The sequence below is a fragment of the Rhinopithecus roxellana genome, chromosome 8 (genome assembly GCF_007565055.1).
Source record: "Rhinopithecus roxellana isolate Shanxi Qingling chromosome 8, ASM756505v1, whole genome shotgun sequence".
Classification (NCBI taxonomy): domain Eukaryota; kingdom Metazoa; phylum Chordata; class Mammalia; order Primates; family Cercopithecidae; genus Rhinopithecus; species Rhinopithecus roxellana.
The window spans coordinates 134,947,915-134,964,872 of NC_044556.1; the positions used below are offsets into that span (position 1 = coordinate 134,947,915).

Here is a 16,958-nt window from a genome sequence, read left to right on the forward strand (position 1 = left end):
TAAATCTATTTCTTAAGTTTTTGGGTAATTATGGGAAAAAGTGGTTAAGTGGCAGCTTGTGAAAGCCTGTTTCTGGTTTACTCAAAATAATACAGTGAGTAACAGGCTAGAACAGAAAATGTGACACAATAAAGATGAGTGGTACATAGTGCTGTTAAAAACAGAAAAAGAGGCGAGAAAAGAAAGGTCGGCTCTTTGGCCCATGATAGTCAAGGACTGTTCCCTACAATGTCATCACAGCTTCTGGTTCTGACTGGAGCTACTGGAAGTTATGCCAAATTAAGTCTGCATAAAGCCTCAGCGAGGATAAAACAGTTTCTGGGCAGAGGAATGTGACACAGAACCAGGGAAATATGACTAGACCTCATTATCTTGGTGCCTTTGAAAACACACTGGAGAGCAGAGTGGGGTTTTGAATGGGCTGAAATCTTCCATAAATGGAGTCTAAATGCAGGCTGCATAACATCCAAAAACTCCTCAGAGAAATTCCTATTATGTACATGAAAGGGGGAATGCAGTAAGTCCCATTTGGCTGGGCAGGGAGCATTCTGCACTCAGTGAAACTTCGCGGTTCCCGTGCTGAGTGCCAACTGCATGTTCCTACTAGACCAAGGCCCTAAACACAGACAGGCAAGTGTAGTGGAAAATGAGCTAAATGGAGCAGTCAGTGCTGGGCAATTCTTTGTCTCTAGAACATCAAAACCACAAGACAAGATTTTAATAAAAGTATCTTTTTTTTCATAAAGTTCCTAACTAGTTATGAGCCAGTATGATGATGAGTGTTACTCAGAGTTGCTATGGCAAAACAGACTGACCTTATCTTTTTCCATGAGTCCCCATCGATACACAGCTAAAACCAAGAATTGGTTGAGATGCATCACTAGTGACTCTCGCTCTATAGGAATGACACACTCAGGGAAACCTCTGAATTTTAAAATAAGTATACAGTGAAATTAACCATATTAGGAAAAAAAGGCACATGGGTGAGGTGACTCAGCTCAAATGTCACCTGCTCATAGAGGACTCCCCTGGAGAGCTGAAAGTTTGGCACTCCTTTCTTCACTAGTTAGTAACCTCTCGTTGCTCTTTAACACATTAACTGTGATAACTTTCAAATGATAATTGGTGGGTGTTTATCCAACCTCCTTGTTTGAATTTCAACTCCCAGAGACAGGAACTGTGCATGCTTCATTACCCTGTTCCTAACACCTACACAGAAGCTGGCACAGAGTAAGCCCTCAGTGTTAGACTGGCTGCCTTTCCAAGTGCCAAGAACAAAGAGTGCAGTTGTCTGTAACTGAAGACTTTGTGGAGTCCAGAAAACCCAGCATTCACCTCAGTATAGCAAAAACATCACATATTGGAATGAGAAGTCTCTTTTACTATTGACGTCATATTGGTTAAGTCCGTGCCTGGAGGCAACGTGGTCTGAAGCAACACCACCCCAAGGGTGGTTCTCGAACCAGCAGCATCAGCGCCACTTGGCCGTGTGCTAGAAAAGCCAAGTCCAGGCCCCACAGTGTACCCAGTGAGTCAGAATGTCTGGGGGTGAAGCCTAAGAATATGAGTTTTAATTAAGTTCTCCTGGTGATTCTTATGAGCCCTAAAGTTTTGAGAACCACTGATTCAGAAACAAATACTAGATTACCACAGACTGTGCCACTGATCTTAACTGAGTAACTGTTATTCAGAAATAAAGGTGAAAATAAGAAGGAAATGTCATAAAGACTAGCATTTGCCAGGGAAAACTGGCACGTTCTTGCTGGTATTTAGATTTTTTTTAATCAGGAAGAAGGAGAGTGAAGTATATGCCAAATGGTCTACATGAATAAACTCAGGGCAGTCAGAATGCCCCCACCAACTTGTGGCCAGATAACTGCCCCATGTTCTGCTTCACTGGGGCCTCCCGGACCCGCCTGAAAACCAGCAAGCAGGCAAGGCTCCTTGTGCACAGAATTCTCCCTTTACCTGTTTCCCCCTTCTTCCCTGGGGCAGCACCATTTGTGGCTCTTTTTTTTTTTTTTTTTTTTTTTTGAAATGGAGGCTCGCACTGTCATCTGGGCTGGAGTGCAGTGGCACAATCTCAGCTCACCGCAGCCTCTGCCTCCCAGGTTCAAGCAATTCTCCTGCCTCAGCCTCCCACGTAGCTGGGATTACAGGTGCCCACCACCACGTCTAGCTAAATTTTTTTTGTATTTTTAGTAGAGATGGGATTTCACCATACTGGCCATGCTGGTCTCGAACTTCTGACCTCGTGATTTGTTGGCCTTGGCTTCCCAAAGTGCTGGGATTACAGGCATGAGCCACTGCATTTGGCCAATCTGCGGTTCTTTCTAAGAATCACTGCAACAGATGATGGACCAGGACAACTCAGCGAGGGCTGCCCCACTTCCCGCCCCGGGGACAAGAGGTGAGCCCCGCCATACCATGATTGAGATGCCTGATGCAGTCACTCAGGAGGGCACTAAACCTCTTCTGGTCAGCAGCCTCATGGAAGCAGAAGTAGCCATGTCTGAGGAAGGGTTGCCACAGGTACACTGGGAATTCCTTGGGCAGGACCACGAAGGGCTGAGCGTTTTCCTTCTCACTGGAGGCTAAAGAAATATTGAAAACACAAATACCTTTTAAAACGTGTATCTTTTACTTCAAATATGTGTTTCAGGTCGTGAGGGTAACTATCTGGGGCAGGGCATGGGATGGAAAGTCGGTGAGATATTTTCACAGGGTAGGGAAACTGGGAGCACCGGCTCCTCTGGCATCCCTCCACCAGCTTGCCCTGTTCCACTGCCGCTGGCTGCCTGGCCTCCTACCCAACACCACAGGGACAGTGAGGATACCAGGAACACAATCTTTTCTTTTTTTTGAGACAGAGTCTCACTCTGTTGCCCAGGCTGTAGTGCAGTGGCACAATCTTTGCTCATTGCAACCTTCACCTCCCAGATTCAAACGATTCTCCTGGCTCAGCCTCCCAAGTAGCTGGGATTACAGGCACATACCACCACCTCCAGCTAATTTTTGTCTTTTTAGTAGAGATAGGGTTTCACCTTGTTGGCCAGGCTCCTGACCTCAAGTGATCTGCCCGCCTCAGCCTCCCGAGTAGCTGGGATTATAGGCATGAGCCACTGTACCCGGCTAGTTTTTTTGTATTGTTTGTAGAAACAGGGTTTTGCCATGATGCCCAGGCTAATCTCAAACTCCTGAGCTCAAGCGAGCCACCTGACTTGCCCTCCCAAAGTGCTGGGATTACAGGCATGAGCCACCACGCCCAGCCTGGGCACAATCTTTCTCAACTTCCTTATGTCTAAAGACCCACAGAGCTCCCTCTGCCCTCCTGGCCCTCGGCAGGCCGCTGACCACCTGTGCAGCCCCTCACTCTACCGGCCCTGCAGGCTCCAGCTCCAACAGGGCTGCTCTCTGCCCTGCACTCTCTCCCTCCTCCCTGTCACTGCCAAACGCCACTTGCTGTTTTTATGCCATCAACCTTATTCTCACCTCACTCTGATTCCTGTCCCTACCAACTCCTGAAACCCAACTGCTGAAGCCACTTATGTCATCCTGACTGCCAGCCTATGGCTGCTTCTTTTCATCTGACCTGGAATATTTGCTGCTGCTAACAACCCCTTCTTTGAAAACATTCTCTCCCCATGACTTCCAGGAGTGCCTCTCTCCTGGTTTCCTTCATGCTTTGTAGAATTTTGTTTCTTCTTTATCACCTTTATTGGTTCCTCTGCCGACTCTCTCCATCTCCTCGCTAAGCATTGGTGCCTGCCCCGTTCTGTGCTGGCTTCCACTCCACTCTGCCTGTACCCTCCCAGGGTGTGTTCACCCATTCCATGACTTTTTATATTGTTCCTACAGTCCAAAGAACCCTCTCTTCCTTCCTTTCCATCATGCTTTCCCATAAAAAAATTCTCATTTATCCTTCAAAAGTCAGTTCAAAAGCCACTCCTCTGGGATGCCTTTGCTGGCACATCCCACTGCCACCAGAGACAGAGTTAGGTGCTCCCTACCCTGTTCTCCCCAAATACTACAATGACCTGTTTTCATGCCCAGCGCCCATACTCAAGGTGGGGAGGTGGGGAAAGGGAGTGAGGTGGATTCCTGTGCTATTCTCCTCCCCAGAGAGAACCACCGCTACCCACTGTGAGTGCCGAGAGGCGCAGACTGCATCTTCCAGAGCTTTGTATCCTTAGCCCACAGCACAGTCATGGAACATAGCAGATGTTCAACTTCAGTTTTTTGAGTGAAAAATATGCTGTGTTGGCCTAGGATATTTTTTAAAGCCCTAGACAATGGGACTTTTACCTCTTCCCTCAAAATCAATTCCAAGAAACTCATGTTAAACCCACTACTATTCAGAACCCCTACCTAAACTTTACTCCTTTCCATGCATTCCTATTACATGATATTGCACTTGGTTAAATGAGTCCCAACTTTTTCCAGAGTCACAGAGAACAAGCAGAAGAAAATGTTAGTTCTGTGCTTCCTGCATATGTATTAGGCACCAATCTCAGGGAAAGGTAAGGAAGAGGGTCTCTCTAAGAGACCATTGAAAGCACTGGGAATACAGGGAAATGAATCATAACCACATGGGAGGCTACAGAACCACATCAATTCTGGCAAATTAATAAATCAGGATTGCTCACGCCTGTAATCCCAGCACTTTGGGAGGCCCAGGAGGGTGGATCATGAGGTCAGGAGTTTGAGACCAGCCTGGCCAACATGGTGAAACCCCGTCTCTACTAAAAATACAAAAATTAGCCGGGCATGGTGGTGCACACCTGTAATCCCAGCTACTCAGGAGGCTGAGGCAGGAAAAGTGTTTGAACCCGGGAGGCAGAGGTTGCAGTGAGCCGAGATCACGCCACTGCACTCCAGCCTGAGTGACAGAGCGAGACTCCATCTCAAAATCAATCAATCAATCAATCAATCAATCAATCAGGATTGGTTTAAATGAAGAATAAATTCCTGGGGATATATGGGAGCCCGGTTCCAGTGTCCTGGAATCTGAAGGTAACAGAGCAGAATGCACTGCGAGCACAAGCCATGGCCCACCAGGACCTAGCACAATGCTGGCAATGAATCAACATGAAAATGAGCAAATGAATGAATGATTGAATGCTATAGGGACACCTGTAGTTGTAACATGATCTCTATTTCACTTTCTGGAGAGAATAAGGCCCCTGATTTTTAGATGGGCAAGTAACTACATAAAATAAGACTACATTTCCAGCCTCCCTTGCAGCTTGGTGAGTCCACAGCTACTAAGATCTGTCCAGTAAGATATAAACTGAAGTGGCATATGAAACTTCCTGGAGGTATCTCTAAAGAAAGTGACTGTACCCTCCTCCTTTCCTTTTCTCTTCCTTATTATCTGGAATGAGAACACTATGGTAGGAGCTCAGCAGCCACCCTGGACTCTGCCAATAGGGGCCACAACCTAGAAATAAAGGGGGAGAAAGCAAGAAAGAGCCTGAGCTTCTGACAAATTTAGTACACATCAGCCCTGGACGAATATCCAAATATCTTTAGTGAAATAATAAAACTTTGAGTTTTTTGCTGTATGCAGTGAACCAGATGCTAACCAGTAAATGCCAAACAAGTGAATTACTTTAACAAAACATGGGGCTGTTTTTTTCTGTTATCAACTTAGCTGAACACTCTGGAAAGAATACACTTATTGGCCAGGCATGGTGGCTTATGCCTATAATCCCAGCACTTTGGGAGGCCAAGGCAGGAGGGTCACTTGAGCTCAGGAGTTAAAGACCAGCTTGGGCAACAGAGTAAGACCATTGTTTCTGCAATTCCTTTTTTGTTTTTTTGTTTCGTTTTATTTTTCTGGGCATAGTGGCATGTAGCTGTGGTCCCAGAGGCTGAGGTGAGAGGATTACTTGAGCCCAGTAGGTTGAGGCTACAGTGAGCCATGATCACACCAGTGCATTCCAGCCTGGGCAACAGAGCGAGACTCTGTCTCAAAAAAAAAAGAAAAAGAGAAAGAAAGAAAAGAAAGAAAGAAAGAAAGAAAGAAAGAAAGAAAGAAAGAAAGAAAGAAAGAAAGAAAGAAAGAAAGAAAGAAAGAAAGAAAGAAAGAAAGAAAGAAAGAAAGAAAGAAAGAAAGAAAAGAGAAAAAGAAATGCACTTATTCATAAGCCTCTAGTGCTTTTTCCAAGAAATGCACTTATTCATAAGCCTCCCATCTTTATTATGCCTTTATTCTTTCCAGTAGAAATAATATCACAGAGTCAGTCCTCTTCATTGACATGGTTCTATCAATCCTCCTTGCCCTCTCCAAGAATGCCACAATTTTGTACAAGCAACCAAAAGCAACATTGACCCTTTGCATTCAAAAAGCCTCAACAAGCCCATAAAATTCATTCCTATTAGCCTTTAGTTATCTCTCAACCTTTTACAATAATTTTCCAGATGCCATCAGTGAATTTTTTCTGAGTTACAAGAATATCACAACTGATCTACTGTAGAATATTCTAGTTTAAAAGTCAGAAGGTCACACCACACAATTTTAAAAAGTCATTGAAATGCTCCAATCTGAAGCCTTGGGCCAACTGGGATTAATCACACAGGACTTGTGTTTTTTAGTCCTTTTCATTCCTTCCAATATGATTTCAGCAATAAATCAATAAACATATTGTCTCTTCTGACTGATTTCATTGGAAAGTTTGAGAGAGATTTGGATGAGTCAACATGTTGGTATTCCCATTTCTAGCTGCAGCTCCACCTCCAAGGGCATATAAGTAGATGTAAAAGAAAATACAATAATATGCATAGTGCAATAAAATGCTGTTTTAGCATGAATTACTTAGTAATAATTTGTTAATCTTGGTTTATGGTGCATGTACCAATCCCGTAATTGTGTTATTAAAAACACTATGCTAAGCAGTCAGCACCGAAATAACAATTGATAAAATGATTATGTTTTTCTCCATAAATTCTAATTAAATTATTATGTCCATTAATAAGAACCAGGGCTGTCTTCAAGAACCAAGTAATTACTGGGTAGTATGATTTATGCAAAGCCAAATTGAGTTATTACATTATCCACACTTCATGAATCTCTATGAAATGCCCTATTTGGTCTATATATTAGCCATCATTTCTTCATATGTAAAAAGTGGAATGAATGAGAATCAAAGAAAGTTAGAGCTAGAAAGACCCTTCTAGGTTTTTAAGTTCAAAGCCCTGTTTTTGAGTTGAAGAAATAGAAACCAGAACTGTTCAGCAGCCGGCTAAGCTAAAGCATTTGGTAAGTGGCACAGCCAGAACTAGATAAAAATCCAGTCTCCCAATTCTCTTTCCATGGCAGCATCCCAGCTTTATTTATAGATATGCAAATTAATGCAATGCCTTTTTTTTTTTTTTTCCCACAGTAGCTATGAGTTACTGTAACACTGATTAAAAGGTTTTTTGTCTATTTAGGGTATTTAGTTGTATATCATCCTAAAATTAGAAAAATAGTATTCCCTAACAGTTCCAGGCTTGCTTGCTAAAAGATGGGATTGTATATGTCATGGAGTGGGCCCTACCTGTTTATTTCTGCTGCCTTGTGGAGTGCTATCAAAGCCTGCAATATATTCCAAAAGCTTCAAGATACCTGGCTGATAGCACATTTTCCATGTGCTAGAAACACAGAGACTGACTGTGTATTATTGAATGGGATTAGAAATAACGGAAGTGGTAAAATGTTTTCCTAAACTACAGAAATCACATCTTCCACTTGTCTATGGGGCATGAGTGTCTAGCCCAGGGTTTCTCAACCTTGGCATTACTGATACTTTATGCCAGAAAACTCTTTGTTGTTAGGGTCTGTCCTGTGCATGGTAGGATGTTTTGTAGCATCCCTGGCCTCTGTTCACTAAAAGCCATAGCACCCTCCTTCCAATTGTGACAAACAAAAATGTCTCTAGATGCTGCCAAATGTCCCTGGAGGGAAATCCCTCTCCTTCACTGAGAAACACTGCTCTGCTAAACAAACAAGCTTAGTCATTTTGTCTTGGAAAAGAATGATCAGCAACTCACCAAGAGGGTCTGGGAAATGCCTATCAGATAATAGATTATATTCATCTTCTGAGGTTAACACCTTGCCACCAGCTGGAAGAATTCGGCTTTTAGGAGCAGCTCCTCTCTGATAGGCCTGGGGAAGGAAAGCATACAGGAATGATATTTTTTCCCCATTTGATTTTTGGAAAATACCAGGAATAAAACAAACAGACAGATTCAGACTTTCAGAGATAGCAATCCCCATACTATGTTATTGAGTTACAGTCATTTATTCAAAAAATATGTTTTGAATACCTGCTAATGGCAAGGTAATATTTTAATACTTTCATGTGACGGTCACAACATGGTAAATCAGAGTCCCTAATCTCAGGGAGATTCACCCTAAGTATGTTCTCGAATGTGGAAAACATAATCTCAGTAACCCAGAAAGTCCCTACCACATTTGTCATTTCAGATGCTAACACCTAAATCATTCTGATAACAACCACAAAGGTGACGATCACACAAATACTGCACAGAATGCTTGGTGACTGACGTGGGCCACATATGATGACTCACGAGACTGTGGAACACGTAGTGGCAATGATAGTTACCATGGATTTTCACCAAAACATTAAAATGTTGGCAGAAAATATGCCACTACTTTGCCCTCATTTTGTTTTGCAGCAAAATGGTTGAGATGAAAGTACAGCATTGTGACATCAGAAAAAATTCTGGCCAGCAGACAAGAACCTCTGCTATTTGAGACACAGAAAAGAGGCACAGGGCATTATTAAAGCAGTTTGGTAAGCACATATGCCCACAAGGACACAGAGGTAAGATAAAATTTAAGTATGTGCATCTGACGGGAAGGCTAAAGTCAAGGCAAAATTCTGAAACTAGTAATCTAAAGGCACATTGAGAACTGAAACCAAGAAACTTTGAAACCCAAAATCTAGAATGTACTCTTGGAAATAACTAAATAATGTTGATCTGACCAACATAATCAGAGTAACGGTAACGTATTCTGCAGCAATAAGATAGTGAAGAGATTCAAATAAAACAAACTCTCAGATATCTAAAAGGCTTGTCTTCATACTTGTAACAACCATTAATCAACTGTTTAAGCATGTCAGGGAAGCAGAATATACCCACTATCACAGAATTCTGGCAGTCTGACCTATTCATCCTAAGAAGGAAGACTGGAGGACTCTTCTGAATAAATGATTAACCCAGGAAGGAGGATCTCTACATAACTGAGGGTTCCTCATGAAATAATACCTTAAAGCTCTAAGCACTCCCACAGAGCTACATTATAGTGAAACAATAATATTGAGAGAAGAATCTAAACTTGTATGATATTAAGATGATTTAGAAGCAATTTTATTAGACTGGACTCAAAAGTCAATTGTATTATTAGTTATAACAGGCTCCAATATTGGCTTTTATAAGCATTATACCATTTAATCCTCAAAACGGTACTATGCATTAGATGTTATCTCCATTTTTCAAATGGGAAACGTGAAGCTCAAAGAAACTGAATAACTTGCCCATGGCCCAGCAGTGAGTAGGTGACACATCCAGGATTCATATTCATGTCTGTCCAGGCCCAGTGCACACAAAATAGATACCGATTATCAAGTGAGAATGTTTTACTTTTCCTGTTTAATTGCCAGCTAAAATTGGACTCTAAATAAAATAATAGACAATTTACAGGTACTTAATGCGTAATTCTTAGATATAATTTTATAAGATACTTCCATAAACTAAAAAAAAAGATATTATTAAAACTATGAGAAATTATGACAAACTGCACGAACTTTAAAAAATTCCAAGTTTTAAAAAATACTTAGTTATTACCAAATTCAGTCACCATATCTTAACAATGTGAACAGGTTCAGTTAAAAATGATGAACAAAGAAAAAGCAGTGCAATGTACAAACTGCAAGCTGAGAGAGCAAGCTGAAATAAGTGAAAAGAGGAAAAACACCAACATTTGATTCAAAATGAAACTTCAGTTAGTGTTAAATGCAGTGAAAAACTTTAATAAATCCAAGAACAAGATCTAGGGCTGTTTCCTCCCAATGGGTTACTAGTAATCATACCAACAACTGCTCCACACCCAGCTCTAGCTTTACCACAGGCCCAGCCGTATGCTAAATGCTTCAGTACATTTACTCACTTACTCCGCTCAACACCATGGCAAAGAAATCACGCGGCTCTCATTTTATAGATGAGAAAACCGAGGCTCAAGATTTCTAACTTAGGCAAGGGCGCATATCTAGTAAGTAAGTGGTAAAGGTATGAGTCAAAGCCCTAAATATGGGCCATATTACGCTACACTGTCCCTCCTCAAGCTCTTCTGAAAGGACATTGTAATGAGTCATACAAAACATAAAGTGACTTGTTATTATCATTATTTGTAGTGTATTAATACTTTGTTGCTGAGTACAAATCAAGTGTTGAATAAAATCCTAATATTGATAAGCAGAGAAAATATTAGCTTAACAAATGTTGAAAAGAGTAAGTCTACCCAAGAGAGCACTTGAGCTTTGCCCGGTAGCTTGTGAAATAAATGTGTAGTACATTTTATTTCTATTTTCCATCAGAAATGGGAAGGAAACAGACTGGTCTGTCAGTCTGAAGCCTCTTCCTAATGGTTTAGCATCAGGAGTAGTCCTCACAGTTCTCTATGAAGACTATCTTGACTACTGTTTTTTTTTTTTTTGAGATGGAGTCTCGCTCCGTCACCCAGACTGGAGTACAGTAGGGTGATCTCGGCTCACTGCAACCTCCACTTCCCGAGTTCAAGTGATTCTCCTGCCTCACCCACCTGAGTATCTGGGACTACAGGCATGTACCCGCACGCCCAGTTAATTTTTATATTTTTGGTAGAGATGGGGTTTCAAAATGTTGGCCAGGCTGATCACGAACTCCTGACCTCAGTTGACCTGCCTGCCTCGGCCTCCCAAAGTGCTGAGATTACAGGCATGAGCCACTGCGCCCAGCCGTCTTGACTATTCTTGAGCTCAGAGGCCAGAGAGCAGAGTTTTAAATCTGTTACTATCCTTCACTGATAAATAGTACCTGTTCATTTCAAAGGGAGCTTGAGGGTCTATGTAGACTAAAAAATGTGTACAATATGAGATCTGGGAGGACAGTGGGATCATTTGACTTAACTGTTTACCTTAATTGAGGCCTGAAGACAGGAAGTCACTTGTCAATGAGTTCACTTCTAGTTAACGGCACAACTCGACCTAACCTTTAGTTTGCCAAATTCACTGCCTGATATTTTTTCCCCTGTACCACACTACCTCCCTACATAAGGAAAGAAATGGGAACCAATAAAAACTGAAGTCCTCCCAGGTGCTGAATGCTTTACACCCATTATCTCATCTTCACATTTTACAGATAAGGAAAATAGTGAGATAACCAGAAAAAAAGTTAATTGAAAAAATAAAAAATACCTCCATGGGAATAAAGTATGTGAGGCATTCTGAATTCCTAGAAACCCAGGCAAACCCAGGCAGATTCAAATTTAATAACAACCTATGAAATAACTCCTCAGCCACCTGTCATGCACAGGGCTTCAGAGTGGGAAGACAGGGACATAGAGCAGAGACATCAGGACAGTGGCTGAGGAAGACCTCGAGGCTGAATGATCATAGGAAAGGCTCCTGTGCCAAATACTGGTCCTTCTATCTTCATACTCACTTGTAATCACCTGTTCAAAGTCTACCTTGCCACTAGACAGCAAGCATCTGTCTTACCAACTGCTGTATACCCAGAACCTTGTATAACACTTGATATGCAGTAGGCATTCAATCAGTATCTGTTAGCTGAAACAGGTACCTACATGAATGAGTGCTTACTGAATGAATCAGTCTCCAAGGAGAGGGCACACCAATCAACCCAGCTAAACTTTTAAGAATAGTGCAAGAACCAGTAGTAACAAAGAAGTGTCTTACCTCTTTATTCTCATAGCTCTCCACAGCATAATCATTTTTAACTACAATGTATCTCTCCTTCCACTTCTTTATGTCTTCAGAAAATTGTGATAGCTCTGCTTCATACAAAATAGTTCCAGGCATCAATGGTGGCTTAAAGAAGATGAACACAATTAACTATCACAACAAATGATAACACTCCTTGTTACCACTAAGTTATCCATGGTATTTTTTTTTTTTTTTTTTTTTGAGATGGAGTCTCGCTCTACTGCCCAGGCTGGAGTGCAGTGGCCGGATCTCAGCTCACTGCAAGCTCAGCTTCCCAGGTTTACGCCATTCTCCTGCCTCAGCCTCCCGAGTAGCTGGGACTACAGGCGCCCGCCACCTCGCCCGGCTAGTTTTTTTGTATTTTTTAGTGGAGACGGGGTTTCACGGTGTTAGTCAGGATGGTCTCGATCTCCTGACCTCGTGATCCACCCATCTCGGCCTCCCAAAGTGCTGGGATTACAGGCTTGAGCCACCGCGCCCGGCCTATCCATGGTATTTCAAGGAATAGTTGAGGAAACTCTCTTCCACTGAGATCCTGGGGAAACTGTTGATTCTTCCTCTCCCCCCACAATTTCCCTTTCCTGCTCTGCTTGACCCAATGTAAATATTTGTCTTATTGGTACTTTTATGATTTTCATTTCCCTCTATTATGCTGTAGGAACAGAAGCATATGGTAGAAGGAATTATAGTTATTACTTAAGGTTATTATGCCTTGCATACATGTGGCACTCAATAAATGCTTGATAAACTCTATGGGAGAGAGGGAGTGAGGCAGGAAAGCGTTAAGTGTGGATATCCACAAGGACATGTCTGAACATTTCTCAGGGTTAATCTCCGCAAAGCAGGAGAATTAACAGACCGTTCGTTCTCCTATTCAATACACCTGCCAATGCAGCCTCTAATGCTCAATGGTTTTCTTAAACCCAAAGCCATGGGGACCCCTCTCCGTGCCACTCAAGGAGATTGTGCTTGCTATTTGGTTAAAGAATAAGCAGGTATCAAGCCAAAACACCTCAGTTCTACCTCTTCTACTTAAAAGTTTGAGGATTTTTCATTAACCATGGTGATATATGTACTGTACAGGCATTTCCATTAGATTCCTAGTTAGGTCTTCCATTGGGTTAACTGTGTAAGGATAATTCCCATCCTGCTTCATTGTGTAATTCTCAAATTATTTCAAAATATACAAATGGGCCTCTTGTCTTTTACGTGTCACTGAATTTACATCTATTTTCCCTTTACTAAAAAATCATAGTGCCTTCAGAAACTTACCCCTCTACTTTCAAGTAAAATTTTAAATGAACTATACAGAAAAAAAAATAGATATGCCAATCTCTTTTAAGAATCATGTAAGGGATAAAACAAATTCCCTTCCAGATTCCAGCGCTTAATATTCTAACCTGACAGATAATGCAGCAGTCTCCTATCTTGCCTCATTAAAAGGTAAGAGAGAATCTCTTCTCTTTAAATGAAACTGAAACCATGGTATAAGATGAACTTCATAGTTCTTACGTGCAACTTTTCTTAAAACCTGGGCCACTCAATCAACTGATAAGCTTGTTAAAAATGGGGCCTCACCATAGACTTACTACAACAGAATCTCTGGGGCTGTGGGCCAGAATGTGCATTTTAACAAGCTTCCCACATTTTGAGATCACTGTTTTATGAGGGAAAGCAATCACTTAGCCCATGTCCTCATGCTGCTAAATAAATTGGTTAACTTCTCAGCATTATGTAACTCACTTATCACTTATTCTCTCTTGAAACCCCTTCTTTTTTATTTATAGTTTTTTAAATTTTATATTCAAGGAGTATGTGTGTTTCTAACACGGGAATTAAGTGTAAGGGTGGGGATTGGGCTCCTAGTGTGCCCATCACCCAAATCTTGAACATTGTACCCGATAGGTAATTTTTCAATCCTCATTCCCCTCCCACCTTCCCCACTTTTGGAGTCCCTAGAGTCTATTCTCTCCATCTTTATGTCCATGTGTACCCATTACTTAGCTCCTGCTTATAAGTGAAAACATGTAGTATTTGATTTTCTGTTTCTGAGTTAGTTCACTTAGGATAATGGCCTCCAGCTCCATCCATGTTGTTGCAAAGGATATGATTTTGTTCTTTTCTATGACTGTGTAGCATCCTGTGATGTATATATACCACATTCTCTTTATCCAGTCAACCACTGGTGCATACTTAGGTTGGTTCCATGACTTTGCTATTAAAAACAGTGCTGTGATAAACATACATGTACAGGAGTCTTTTTTATATAATGATTTCTTTTCCTTTGGGTAGATACCAGTAGTAGGATTGCTGAGTTGAATGAGAGTTCTTTTTTAGTTATTTGTGGTATCTCCATACTGTTTTCCCTAGGGGTTGAACTAATTTACATTCCTGCTAACAGTGTATGAGCATTTCCTTTTCTCCACATCCACATCATTCGTTATTTTTTGACTTTTTAATGACAGCCATTCTTACTGGTGTAAGATGATATCTTGGTGTGGTTTGTTGTTGTTTTATATTTGTTTTGTTTTGTTTTGTTTTGAGACAGAGTCTTACTCTGTCATCCAGGCTAGAGTGCAGTGGCGTGATGTCGGCTCACTGCAACCTCCTGGGTTCAAGTGATTCTCCCTCCTCAGCCTCCTGAGTAGCTGGGATTACAGGCATGTGACACCACGCCTGGCTAATTTTTGTATTTTTAGTAGAGACAGGGTTTTGCCATGTTGGCCAGGCTGGTCTTGAACTCCTGACCTCAGGTGATCCACCCACCTCGGCCTCCCAAAGTGCTGGGATTACAGGCATGAGCCACTGCGCCTGGCCGGTGTGGTTTTAATATACACTTATCTGATGATTAGTGATGCTGAGTATGTTTTCATGTGTTTGTTGTCCACTTGTATGTCTTCTTTTGAGAAATGTCTGCTCATGTCCTTTGCCCAGTTTTTAATGGGGCTATTTTTTCTTGTTGCATTTCTTGTAGATTCTGGACATTAGTCCTTTGTTAGAGGCATAATTTGCAAATATTTCTCCCATTTTGTAGGTTACCTGTTGATTCCATTGACTATTTCTTTTTTTGTATATAGGCTTTTTAGTATAACTAAGTCCCATTTGTCTATTTTTATTGCATTTGTTTTTGGGGTCTTTACCACAAATTCTTTGCCTAAAATGTCCAGAAGAGTTTTTCCTAAGTTTTATTTTAAGATTTCTATAGTTTCAGGCCTTACATTTAGGTTTTTAATCCATCTCAAGTTAATTTTTGTACATGGTGAGAGATAGGGGTCCAGTTTCCTTCTTCTACATATGGCTAGTCAGTTTTCCCAGCACCTTTTATTGAATGGGGTATTCTTTCTCCATTATTTATTTTTTTTATTTTATCAAAGATCAGTTGGTTGTAGGTATGTGGCTTTATTTCTGGGTTCTCTGTTCTGTTCCATTGGTCTACGTGTCTATTTTTGTCCCAGTACCTGTTGATTAAGTTAGTATAGCCTTGTAGTATAATTTGAAGTCAGGCAATGTGATGCCTCCAGATTTGTTCCCTTGCTTGGGCATGCTTTGGCTATTCAGGCTTTTATTTGTTCCATATGAACTTTAGGATTAATTTTTCTAATTTTGTGAAAAATGAAATTGGTAATTTGATAGCAATTGAATTGGAGCTGTATATTGCTCCGGGGAATATGGTCATTTTAATGATAGTGATTCTTCCAATCTGTGAGCATGGGATGTGTTTCCATTAGTTTGTGTTGTCTACAATTTCTTTCATCCAGGTTTTGTAGTCCTTGTAGAGATCTTTCATCTCCTTGGTTAAATGCACTCCTAGGGGTGTGTGTGTGTGTGTGTGTGTGTGTATCTGTGTGTGTGTGTGTGTATCTGTGTGTGTGTGTGTGTGTGGTGGGTGGGGGTGGCTATTATAAATAGGATTGAGTTCTTAATTTTGAAACCCCTTTTTTATTTGCCTTCTGGGACATTATACTTTTCTGATTTTTCTCCTACTCCATAGACTGTTTCTTCTTAGTCCATTTTGCTGGATCCTTTTCCTTTTTCTGATTTTGTAATGCTGAAGGGGCCAGTGTACTGTTTCTTTTCTCTGTCTATATTCTTTCCCTCTTTTATGGCCCATGGCCTTAATACCAGTCATAAGCTAACAACTTCCACATTTCTATTTTCCAGCCTCAATCACTCTGCTGAGCTCCAAATGAAAACATCCAATGGCCTATTCAACATTTCCACAGGCGTATGTCAAACTAGCATCTCAAACTTAACATGGTCAAAAGGGAACTTGTGATCCCATTCACTCTGACTCTTCTTTCTAAGGAAAAGGCAACTCCATCCACTTATTTGCTCTGGTTAAAAACCAAGAAGTCATCACTGATTTCTCTCTTCTATTATCTCACCCCCAACCCAACAGTATGTTCTGTCAGCTCTATCATAAACACCTCTCCTCACAACCATGGCCATCATCACCCCAGTCCAATTTGGCATCATTCTTCCCTTGGATGCTACAGTATCCTGCTCGCCAGTTTCCATTCTCCCCTCTTGCCCCATAGTCCATTCTCTACAGAGAAGCCAGACAGATCATCTAAAATTATATGTCACTCTGTATTCAAAACCCTCCAATGGGACTTCCCAACACAAAACAAAATCAAAACCCTATTGTGATCCGCAGGTTGACATGATGTGGTCCTGACCTATTTCTATGCTGTCATTGTTCGTCCCTCCTCCCTCACTCACAGTGCTCCCAGGAGACCGACCTTCCCTCTGTGTGGCAGGGTCTTCACACTTGCTGTTCCATAGGCCTGGAATACTCTTCCCACGAATATTCACACAGCCTACTCTCATTGCACTCCAGTTTCTGCTTAAATGTTATCTCCACAGAGGGCTCCCCTAACCACCTTCTCTAAAACACAGCTCTAGGCTGGGCGCGGTGGCTCACACCTGTAATCCCAGCACTTTCAGAGGCCGAGGCAGGTGAATCAC

General features: G+C 41.6%; 1 protein-coding gene across 1 annotated transcript in view; it reads right to left on the reverse strand.

Annotated features, from left to right (window-relative positions):
* Positions 1–16,958, reverse strand: part of NIBAN1 (niban apoptosis regulator 1) — a 178,423-nt gene that overhangs the window by 88,388 nt on the left and 73,077 nt on the right. The window contains exons 3-5 of the mRNA XM_010368956.2: positions 11,964–12,095; positions 8,035–8,149; positions 2,427–2,594 (exon numbers count right to left, since the gene is read on the reverse strand). Coding sequence (XP_010367258.2) covers positions 2,427–2,594; positions 8,035–8,149; positions 11,964–12,095 — 415 coding nt within the window. The remainder of the gene's footprint in view (positions 1–2,426; positions 2,595–8,034; positions 8,150–11,963; positions 12,096–16,958) is intronic.